We start from the raw sequence: 12,263 nt of genomic DNA, 5'->3' as shown, positions 1-12,263 counted from the left end.
AATCAAAACTCAGGCACTCAAGGCGGGAATCTATTAAGAGACCACAATAAATTAGGATCCCCAAAGGCTAGAGCTTCAGGGTAAAGGGAAGCACAAAAATGGACCTGCCTGTACAGCCTCCCTAGCAAAGGCTGCAGATAGATCATTCCCTCTGTGCTGAACAGGGCAGGGACAACGAGTATGAAGGACAACACAGGTTGGCCTCATACAGATTTGCAGCCCAGGCTCATATCAGCTGTGTGAGCCAAACTCAAGACAAAGGTATCTCATCCTAAATCTCAAATTGTCCCCACAAACTTTTCAAAGGCAATGAGCATCACATACTCAAAAATAAACAAGCTTTCAAGGAAACAAGAACTCATTAGTGGGGACCGAAATAAACAAACATCAGAAACAAATATTTCAAGCATAGATATTATCAAATATAAATTATAGAAAAACTATATTTACTATGTTCAAAGAAATAAAGAATAAGCTTTAAACTATCTGGAGTGGTAAACTATATAAAGCAACCTGGAAGACTGGAAAAGAGACCAAAAAAAAAAACATTTAGAAATAAAAAATACAACAACTATAGTTTGTGTCTATGGCTGGTCTAACTGCAAATTAGGCACAGCTGAAGAGAATTAGTGAATTGGTCAAATTATTCAAAATGTAAAACAGGAAAAATAATGAAAATTATAGAAGAGGCATTAAATATATAGAAAATAGAGTGGTAGCTTAAAAGAGCTAACATATATATGATCAGACTCAGAAGGAAATGAGACAGGGAATATTTTAAAAGATAGTGACTTGAGAATTTTGCAGAAGTGATGAAATATATCAATCCACAGTTTCAAAAAAGTCAGTAAAACCCAAGCAAGATAAAAAGAAATCCATATTTATCATAAGGAAACTATAGAACACTAAAGACAAAATAAACGTCATAAAAGCAGCCAGGTTTTGAGAAAGAACAACAACAGGTAAAGAACTGCTAACTTCTCAATAGCAACAACGGAAGCCAGAAGACAGTGAAATGGTACTTTAAATGGGCTGAAAGAAAATGACTGCCAAACAAGAATTCTATATCCATCAGAAATATCTTTCAAGAATGAGAATGAAATAAAGTATCAGAGAATAAATCACCAGCAGACTCCCACGAAAGGCAATTATAAAGGATATGCTTAAAGCAAAAGGGAAGAAGACATCTCAGGTGGAAGGTCCCAGACGCAAGAAGGAATTAAGGCATAGAGAGTGGTAAATTTTAGTAGATGTTAGTAAATTTTAATGAATATTGACCATATTGAACTATAATAATGACTTGTGTGGTTTAAAAAACTGAGGGAATTAAATATACAGTAACAATATGTCAGGAGGGAAGTAAACAGAGTCAAGTGCTCAAAAGCCCTTGTACAATTCAGGAGGGGAAAGTAGTTAGAAACAGACTGTGGTAAGTTAAGAACGCTTATTATCATTTACTGAGTCATCGGTAAAGGCTAGAAATGGTATGTGTAACTTTCAAACTAGCAAAGGGGGAAATAAAATACAAAATAGTCAAGTTTAAAAGAGGACAAGAATGGGGAAAGAAAACAGCACGAACAGGCAGGACAAAACGAGATTAGACAACAGGACACTGAACATGTAAAAAAATGGATTCACACAAATGTAATACTGAGGAGGAAAAATAATCACAAAATATGATTCTATTTACTAACATTTTAAAAAGTCTATACAGAGAAACAGAAAGGTGGCAAAACCTATCAAAGGGTATCTTGGAAGTTATCCCCAAAGTCAAGGGTGAGACAGAAGATTTAAGGGTTCTTGGGGGTATGTGTGTTCAATTGCTAAGTGGTAGCAACAATATAGGGGTTTGCTTTATAATGATCCATTAAACTGTACAGTTTTTGGTAATTTTTTGTCTATTACATTTCCGGAAAAAAAAAAAAAAAGCTTAAAACAAAGTTACCCAAGTAGCATGACCTTCAACAGCGTTTACTTCTTTCCTTCCAGACCATCATCCACGGGCTGGTTCTCGCAGGCAGCTTCCTCATGTACTTTGTGGTAACCCTAGTGTACAACGCCACCTGTGTCACCTGCAACAGTCCCGCCAACCCCTACTGGGTGATGGAAGGCCAGCTTTCAGACCCCACTTTCTACCTCGTCTGCTTGCTCACACCAGTCGCGGCTCTTCTCCCAAGGTTTGTGCACAGGGCTGTTTTCTTCCCAGAACTTAATAAGCCATTTTCTTAACCCAAGAGGCAGAAGTCTGACTCCTGACTGGGATCCTTGAGGTGGTTGTATCGAAGACAGGGTGCTAGTCCCAAGTCAGCCACAGAGTAGCCAAGTCACCAAATTTGGTCTGGCCTCGTCATGACATCTATAAAATGAGAGTGATAATTCTATGGTCCTTAATTAGCCCAAGTCTCACACGCATGTGCCCACAGGGACAGGCAAACAACCGCAGCAAACCAGGTAAAGTACATACATAGGAAGAAAAGACTTTTTCAGCCTCACCCGATCACTGCCTCCAGGAGAGATCAAGTTCAGCATTCCAGAGCTTCAGACTCTTCCCAGAAATGCAAATTTTGCATGAAATAGCCAACTTCTTAATATTTCTCAAATTTGTTAACACACTAGCCAAACAAATCATTCACACTCAGACTATTTCTAACATTTTCAGCCTAAACCCTCTGCATTTGCCTTCTCTAGAAAAATAGCAGCACCTTGTGTTTCCTTGGAGCTCACTCCTGACACACACTCTCCTATGTAGCCCCTCATTTTGTTTTTGCCATCACCTAGAAGTCAGGCAGAGCTGTGGTTCTAGTCCCACTTGCTCATATGACAACTCAAGTCCCAAGAGGGACCAGAATCTGTCTCCACAAGCCCATCACAAATCCCTGTAGGAGATGCTTGGCCAACTCAGTGGCCAGTGTTCTATTCTCCATGCATACTACCTAGTCAGAGTAATTGGTGAACTTGACAATGATGTACCCTCCCACAGACAAGACTTGGCCTCACTACATCCTCACGATCTCAATACTGTGAATATCAAAATGCAACCACTTTATCATTATAAGCTGTATTAAAAACAGGCCATTGCAACTTTTTTAATCCAAAATCAGCAGACAGCACCTCCCTGAATAAATTTGGCAAGTTGCTGAACCTAGGTTAGTCTCCATGTCCTCTTCCTAAGCCACCTCAGAACCCTGACCTCCGCTGCAGGGTTAGAGGGTGAAGATAACAAGATGCCAAACACACATGTTGGCTGAGTTCTAAACGTGCACTGTGTGCGTGGGCTCCCTGCTTGGCTGCCACTGGTCTCGACAGCCTCATCGCCCCACTCCCTGCCTCGAACTTCGGGCTTCTCACCACCAAGCTTCCTGTGCCTCCCGAAAGGCCCATGCCCTTTCTCCCGTAGCTTGTGCTGTTACTTCTAATAAGAACAACCTTCCCGTTACCAGACCTCCTGACCCTTTGACATTATTTCAGGCATGACCTATTCCAAACCTTCCATGCCTTCACCTACCTTCTGAGGCTAAAACAGGTCCCCCCTCTCCCGTGTGCTCCATCACCTGGATGTATCTCTCTGTCACTGCCTTGATCCCATTTGTTATAAATTATCTGTTTGCCTTTGACCATTAACTCCTAGACAGAAGGTATCCTCCTTCTCATTATATAACCAACACTTAGTTCTAGGGACAGTGGCTGCACTCAGAGATAAAAGAGCAATGGATGTTAAAGGAATAGAAAGAGGAATAAAACAGGACCCTTGCTCTCAAGAAGCCTGCAATCCAGTGAACAATTCAGACGTGTCTGACTATAATACAACAGTTTTCACAGAGGGCCCTGAGAGCGAAGAGTGGGAAGTCATTAAGAACAAGCACAAGCCACTACACCCCTTCAGCCCAACCCCAGAGAGATGGACCCTGGGAGAGACCGTGAGGAGTGTACCCTCATGGAGAGGGGCATCAGATATGTGGCTTAAATACTTTGTCCACACTTTGGAGGTTAAAAATGATGGTGATCACGACTGACCAAGGGCTGAGCACCTCAGTCCTGTTTTGTGTATTATTTGGGGTATGGAAATAAATTACCATATTCTTCGTCTTACCCTTGGCTAGAAAGCACAATTGGAGCCGAAAGCTACCAGCTTGATGAAGACCCTTGAAAAGTATAAAAAGACTGTTGATATGTGCTTTGAAAAGACAGGCATTCAACATTACAGCTTGTTAAACAGAGACAAGTCAGGGAAAAGTTAGCAAATATTTACTTGTTAGTTACCATAGCACTTAAGTTAAATCTTTGCTTATTCTATATTATCATTTTAAAGTTGGATTTCTGTTTAATTCTGTTTACTAAGAAAAGCAAAGAGATTTCTTCTGAGAAAGGATTATTTTGATAGTTCCTAAGACTACTGACTTGTAACCTTGAAGAAATTAATGTTTGTTATAGAAACCTACATGATAGAATGTTTGCTATAGAAAAGTGTTTGTTCACTTGAAGTTGCAAGCTACCTTTATCATAATGGAGCTGGATTTTACTCACCAAACTTGTGATAATTAGCCCACTAACCATGACTTCTCTAATCTTGGTCTAATTAATTAAACCAATGTAAAAGAACTGTACAGATTCTCTTAAACTAGGAACATGTAAATTGTTTTACAGGCATAAAAAAAAAGAAAAAAAAGAAACTAACACACTAACTTGAAAACACAATGAGCATCTTAACAGCTACAATAGATGACACCAATCCTTGGACAGTCAGCCTCCCTGTGACCTCAGTAACCCAACACTCTCTTGGTTTTTCTCCTCCTCAGTTTTCTTTGCTGGTTCATGTCCTTGACACAGTGTATGTCGAGCCTTGAGTCTTAGGTTCTTTTGTCTTCTAACTTTATAGTCTCTCCATAGACATAGCCACCACTATTGTGAAGTATTTTTAACAGATGAATCTCTAGCACAAATTTCCCAGCCCAGACCTCTCTTCTGAACTTCAGATACACCTTTCTCGCTACCTATTCATCACCTCCAATGGGCATGTAAGTCCAAAGAAACTGGGAGACATTTATAATTTAATTCATGATCCACCCTTTATTCACCACCACCACCATCCAAGAACCTTGGGTCTCTTGCAGAGGTTTTTCCACTTGAGACCAAGGCAGACCCCTGGGAGTGATCCTGGATACTGCCCACCACCTCATGCCCACATCTAGCCTATCCCCAAGTCCTGACAATTCTATCTGCTACATATTTCTCAAATCCATCTGCAATTTCCCATTTCTACAGCCACCACCACGGACAAGTTATCATCCTTTCATTCCAAATTACTTCGATAGTCTATTTGGTTTTACCGTAATCCATTACCACTGTATCAAAGTATAATCCTGTCATCTGTTTATAAATCTTTAAGGGATTCCCAAGGCATTTACGATAAGGCACAAAACCAAAGCGTGGTTCAGGCCTTTCGTGCTCTGGCCCTGCCCACCCCTTCTGCGTCGTGTTTCCCCACACTCTTATCCTCACTCTCCACCATTTCAGCCATCGTTCTGGGGGTTTGGCTTTCATCCTCCTTTGCCTGGTTACCTTCTATGCATCCTTCGGTTTCTTCCTCAAGGGAGGTGTCTCACGCTGGGTCAGGTGTCTGGCATTCTCACTGCTGTTCCCTCTGCTTCAGGTGCCTCATGAGGGTAGGAACTCTGTCTTGTTCTAAGCTTAATCCCTTAGGGCCTGGCCCACTGTAGGGAAGTGACAAGTATTTGTTGAAATAAATGAATGGACAAGGAGAGTGGTGGCTTGGGGGAAAGGTTTAAACTGAGAAAATTCCAGTTTCCAGGCAAGCAGTTGAGTCTTTCCTCAAACATGAACACGGCCACCTGCACCGCCTCCCTGTGTGCGATGAGAAAGAATGGGGGTACTTTTATCTGGTGCCATGGGGTCCGCTGTGATCTTCAGGAACCCCTTGCCCACTGTGAGGTCACCCTGAAGCTTTTGGGCATAGCAGAAGGATGGGAGCCTCTCTGCTTATAAGGCTTTAGAAATAAAAAATTTAAAAAGGATTATTTCTGGAAAAGATCTTAGATGTCCTCTGAACCAACTGGATTACTTTTTAGATAAAGAAACTGACACCCAAAGAAAGGACATGAGTTTCACAAGATGGTACGCTTTCTCCATAGATCACACAGTTTTATTCACCACCTCATTCCTTCCCTTCCTAAACTTGGAACAGGGAAAAGATTCCAGGCACAGATAGAGACTCCCAATTCCAGAGTCCAATACAAGCTACATGCACTTGGCCAGGGGATAGGAACCCTGAGCTAACCATCAGCAGGATCTAGTAACTTCTCAGGAGAACTTGGAAACCCCATCCCGTCTCTTGGTGCCTATTTCTTCATCTGGCAAATAGTGATAACAGTGATGCTGTGAAGTCGGCATGACCCACAGATTTAAGAACATGTATTTAAAAACTACATAAGTTCCACAAAGGGCTGACATTGCAAAGTAAATCTGCCTAAATGAGAATAGAAATAGAATGGACTGCCCTTGTACATGGTACATGAAAGCCTCGTGATCCAGAGGGCTTGGTTCTGACCACAGCTCGACCACTGTGTGGCTCTGAAAATCATTCGCTCACTGCCTCAGTTTCCTCATGTATAACACAGGAGAAACAGAAGCACCAGCCACATAGGATTGTTGGGAGAATAGTTAATAATACATAAAGCTCTTAATATAGTCCTGGTACGTAATAAATGTTAGCTGTTATATATTGTTGTTATTGAACTCCCAAATCCCAGAGGTGCCCAGGCATAGATTTGATAGCCATCAATCAGGAACGTAGCAAAAAGGAGCTTGCCCTGAGTGGGGAGTTGGATTCTAAGGGCCCTTTTAATGCTGAAATTCAAGAAGTCAAAAATCAAAAAATAACTGTATTCTGTTATTTCTTATTCCCCCACCAGGTATTTTTTCCTATCTCTACAAGGAACTTATGGGAAATCTCTCATCTCAAAAGCTCAGAAAATTGACAAACTCCCCATGGACAAAAGAGACCTGGAAATCCAGAGCTGGAGAAGCAAACAGATGGCTGCCCCTGTCCCTGGAGAGGCTCAGCCCACCCACCACCCAGTGCCACCTGTCCCTGAACAGGACTTGAGAGCCGACACCTCAAAGAGCTCCAGCTCTCCCGAGAAGACGTGCAAGGAGGACAGGGTGCTGCGTGGAGAGAGAAGCAGCAGAGACCACACAGGGAATGACCCATGCTCAGTGGACTCCTCAGCTAAACTCTCATCTGGAGATCACGTTCATCTAGGGCCTAACAGCGCAATGGCTTCCGGGGCATCCTCCAGAGGACAGGCTGACATCTGCAGACACTCGATCAAGGGCAGCCACCTCCGATCCCAGAGTTCACTGACCATATGAGGGGCCTGCGGAAATCTGTATAGACTCAGAGGAGGCTGCCTGATCGTGGCCTAATTAACCCAAGACTCTTCCTCTTCAATGGAGGAAGGAATTTGTCATTCTTATTCTTTACTCATCAGGCCTGACTTCCTTAGAGGAAGTGCTGGCCCCAAGGAGTTTGACAAAAAAAAGACTGGAAACCAGTCGAACTCTAGTTTTCTCCTGCTGCCAGGCAGCACATCTTGCAAAGAGTTTTTATAAAAAGGCTACGTTTTTATTGCATCAAGTTCTCAAATTTTTTAGCTCAGAATAATACAGAGTCTGTACAGCTTATGGCCCAGTGCAACTGGGCCCTAAGTTTCCAAGATTCTAAGAAATGTATCAACCCATGCAACTTCTCAGACTATGGAAGTTTCTGGGCCTGTCAAATCATCACCTCACCCCTCAGTGCCAGAGTTTAATTTTCATATACACAGGTGTTTCATATTTATTGTATTGCAGTGATGGCCATATTGGGGTTAATATCCCTCTCATTCACAAAGACTTGGGTCACTTTTTGTCTGTAAGCCAAAGAAAACCACATCTAAATATGAAAACTAAACTTTAACTCAGAGCCACAGATACTTCTGAGGGTTGTAGGGCCACAACTAGTGTTAAGAAGCAGAAAGAACATACGCATACTAAGAGAAATGGGTATGCCAGAAACCCCATGCTTTAGCTGACAGACTTTATGTCCCACAGTCTGGGGTATCTACCAAGAGGATACAGGCAGCACTTTTTTAAAGCTATTTATATTTATTTTTAAATAAACATACCCATGTTCCTTCAGCTCTCAGAACAGAAAACTCTAAGGTCAGTTCTTAGCACATCTCCACCAGGAATGGACCTATATGACAGAGCAACTCAGAGCCCAAACAATGACATCTTAAAGAGTAAGACCAATGTTAAATCCTATTCATTAAGCTTATCCCAGAATAGCACCATCTGGAAGATACTGGCACATGCTTCCGTTAAATGAGGGAGAGTCAGAGGAAGTCTCATCTCACTTCACAGAGAGGAGAAGAATTACATAGACTTCTTACCCCTAAACGTGGTAAGTGCCAAAAATGTCAGAGCCCAAAACAGTGTTGAAATAAAAGAATGGATGACAGAATTTTAATAGGCTGTCAAGAGAAGCTAGGTCTACTATGGGCAAGAGTAGCCCATCTCTAGTCCTTTAAGGTAAGTTAGGGAGGGCTGCCAAACCCTTTCTCCTTAAGGTGGTACCTATATATTAGGCGAAATCCCTACAGATTAGGTATGGATGTGACAAATCTTTGAGCCTAAGAGTCACAGCCACCTCACTTGAGTAGCTTCTTAGCAAAGATGCCCCAAAACATCTCAACAATCAGGTTAGCTAATGGAAGACTGAGCTGGTCCTCTGACTACCCTGCTGCCAAACCCGAACTGGAGGGGCCGTTTGCAGCAGCATCCTGGAGCCAGCACACTAGATCTCTCTCACTGACTCTGCCACATGCCACCAGCACTGGCCAGCTGGTGGGTAGTTGTGAGACTCCTACATGAGGATCACTAGAGGAGGAACAGATAAACACATCGGGCAAAGCAGTAATGACATGAATTGTCCCAAATAAGGTGAGGACAGGCCAAAAATTGGATCTCAAGGTTCTCCCTTTCCCCACACAATCTGCCCACTCCTGAAAGCCAGATGAGACAGGATGTCTCAGAAAAGAACAGAGTAGTGGGAAGAACACTGGCCTCAGGAGATGCGGGACACAGATCTTAGTTCTGCCCCAGCTCACCAGGAGCCCGAAGCCCTGAAGCAGGAAGGCGCACCTACAAATGAGGTTAGAACTTGGCATACGGATCAAGTCAAAATTACACAGGATATGAAATCCTTTGAAAGCTATGCTACCCTCATTAATAACAGATTTTTATTTCCGAGTTAAGAGGGAAAGAGGTGATGAGGAAATTGAGAAAAATGTCTGACTCCAGCCCCTAAATGCCAAACCGCACCCATCATTGTGATGCTGCTCTCTCTCTTGCATGACTGGCCATCCCGGTTTGCCCGGAATTTCCCCAGTTTTAGCGTTAAAAGTCCCACATCCTGGGAATCCTCAGTCCTGGAACAACTAGTCACCTACTCTTGCCCTTCTCTGTAAATCAGACCAACTGTGACTATTCAACATACCACCTTAGGGAAAAAGGATATGCAACTCTTTTTCCCTATAATATAATGCTAATGATTGTACTTAATACATTTTTATTTATTTATGACTTTTTACTGATTGACTGGAAATGTGTCATCTTTTATTAGAAGGAAAAATAATAAACATGGTTTTTCATAGTTGCTTCCAGTTCTGAGTAGTCTCATCCATTCATGCTTCTTTGCATTGTCATCTATTAATGCATTCGTCCATTTATCCACCCATCCACCTATTTATCTATCCAGTAAACTTCTGTTAAGCCCATACCAGCTGCCTGGTGACGTGCTAGGGGCTGCGAGGAACTCATCCCTGTCTTAAAGAAGCTCACAGACTTATCGGACATGGAGTATCAGGAACATATTTGGTCCAATGTAAGAGTGTGACATAAACCAAACTGGCAATAAGAACGAGAAGCAGCACACACAGTCCCCTCTCTCTGAAACTCCAACCTGGCTACCTCCTCTTCCTGGAAGCCTGACACTAACCCCAAACCCATAGGATTAGGCACCCCTTTTCTCACTCATTCAACAAATACCGAGTGAGGGTCTGCAATACACGGCAATGGGGGTGGCAGCAAGGATAAAAGAGAGAGAAACAACAGGCCCAGCTCCTGCCCTCGAGAGATTTAGTCCAGACGGGGAGACAGAGAGGACGGGAGGCGGCGAGTCCTCAGCCAGGGCCTCCCCAAGGACAGGTTTTAGCTGAGACCGTAATAACCATGACAGAATTAAGTAGGGAAGCCCTAAAAACCTTATGGTATATTCAAAAAATTAAAAAAGAAAGGTCAGTGTGACTAAAACCCGATGAGCAAGAGCAAGTGCCCAGTGACGATGTCACTGGTCACAACCCCATTAGCTTACTGTGCGCTAGGTGCTGGCCTAACCAACGCACATCACGGGAACCTCACAGCAACGACGAGGTAAGTACTATTATTCTCCCCTATTTCATTTAGCTTTGGTGACACGACAAATCACTCCCAAAATTTAGTAGGTTAACACAGTGATTCATGTGAGTGGGCCGTTTAGGCTGGACGGCTGGGATGTTCCTCCAGTGGTCTCTCATCCTCAAGGATGCCAGCCAGCCGAGTCGCGTGGCCGCAGTGTTCTGGGAATGACAGCGCAAACTGCAAAGCCTCGACTCAGAAGCCACACACCACTGTTTCCACAACATTCTAGAGAAGCAAGGCACAGGACCAGCCCAGGTTTAAGAGGGTCGAGAAAGTACACTCTACCTTCAATGAGAGGAGCTACAAAGAAATTTGAGGCCATTTGCAATCTACCACATCCCATTTACAAAAGGAGAAACTGAGGCAGAGAGAGGTGACATAAATTTGGCAGTCGCACCACGAACAAGTGGGGAGGCGGCATTCTAATCCCAGAAGTCTGAAACCAGAGCCTGGACTCCTCTTAGCCACAGAGCTAACTAACAACCATGAGATGGGGCTGGAGGGAGAGGAGGGACCAAGCGACAGAGGGTCCTGTCTTCTCGACTTTCTCGTGAGAGACAAGTAGTGCAGTGCTTAGCAAGCCTGAACTCCCTCCCGTCGCAGACTGGCCACGTGACCTGGGGAAAGCCCACACTGTGTCGGCAGGGTTTGTCTTCCGTAAGACAAAGCTTAAGGAAGGAAAGACGGTAACAGCACCTAAGGAGAACCAGAACTAGTGCCTGCATTGCCCTCAAATGTCTCCCCCTGAGCTGATCACCCAGCCAGAACCTTCCATTTTGCACAGAGAGCCCCCAGGAAAAATTGATCACACAAGAGTACATTCTCCCAGGTAATCCGAAAACCAAGGGGGTATATGGGACCCAGGCTGGACTACACTGGTGAAGGTGGGGACCAGGAGCTGGGGCAGTGCCCCGAGCAGGCAGGCCTTCTGGGGAGTGCTGCCCAGCCCAAACGTCAGGACCCCACAAAGAGGATCCAAGCATTTTCAGACAGGAGCCTTACTGTTCAAAGGCGTGCTGGTGCCACCTAGCATCGGTGGAGGAGCAGCTGCACCTGACGGCTCTTCCTGCAGCCAGAGCAGGGAACCGGGGGAGGCGGAACCAAGCCAGGGGTCAGGAGGCCAGACTTCAAGTCTGGCTTTGACAGCCGTTTCTGCTGTGACAAACCCCTCCCAAGAGTTCAACCTCAAAGTGAGGTTCAGTCAGATTCCCCAAATGCTCAAGGTGAGAACTGGGCTGGTTCTCACATTCTGTGGCTCTAAAGGCCATTTGGAGAGGCTGGTTACAGTGTAGGAATGACCCTCGATGGTCAGTTTACACTATGTAGCTGTACTGTGGTTAAGTCTCATAATGGTGTGTGCACACACACACACACACCTACCACCACACCACCTGCCACACCACCTGCCACTTTGCCACCACACACACACACACACACACACTGGAGATCCAGGGGAAGGACCCTGCGATCTGTTCTCTGCTGTCCCAGTACCCAGCACATGGCGGTGAGGTGTGTAAGGAGCAGGGGGAGAGGAGCTTTAGTCTGTAACACCTCCAACTCCACCCCGCCCCAAAGAAAAACTGCTCACTACTTAAAGCACCAAGAGCAGTCCCCAGCACACCATCCATGCTGTCACTGCCCCTCAGCCCCTCCTCCGCCTTTATTTAGACTGCCACCATCTCCCCTGACCCTCAGTCTATGAGAGGGGATGGGTAAGCCCAGGCACCTCAGGTACCAAGACCACC

At 44.3% G+C, this 12,263-nt stretch overlaps 1 protein-coding gene and 1 long non-coding RNA gene across 8 annotated transcripts in view; one reads left to right on the top strand and one right to left on the bottom strand.

Annotated features, from left to right (window-relative positions):
- ATP10B (ATPase phospholipid transporting 10B (putative)) overlaps positions 1-9,965 on the top strand; it is a 135,486-nt gene extending 125,521 nt beyond the window's left edge. For 4 of the 6 annotated variants that reach the window (XM_039877159.1, XM_039877174.1, XM_039877167.1 and 1 more), the window contains 2 exons: positions 1,990-2,177; positions 6,930-7,389. In XM_039877159.1, coding sequence (XP_039733093.1) covers positions 1,990-2,177; positions 6,930-7,389 — 648 coding nt within the window. Of the gene's footprint in view, positions 1-1,989; positions 2,178-6,929 lie in introns of all 6 variants that reach the window. The other 2 variants (XM_039877200.1, XM_039877190.1) reach the window with 2 other exon arrangements.
- LOC120614372 (uncharacterized) overlaps positions 1-12,263 on the bottom strand; it is a 120,269-nt gene that overhangs the window by 44,659 nt on the left and 63,347 nt on the right. The window lies entirely within an intron of this gene.

The sequence above is a fragment of the Pteropus medius genome, unplaced genomic scaffold (assembly GCF_902729225.1).
Source record: "Pteropus medius unplaced genomic scaffold, Ma_sr-lr_union100, whole genome shotgun sequence".
NCBI lineage: Eukaryota > Metazoa > Chordata > Mammalia > Chiroptera > Pteropodidae > Pteropus > Pteropus medius.
Note: the sequence above shows the minus strand (reverse complement) of the source record. Positions and strands in the feature narration are given on the sequence as shown.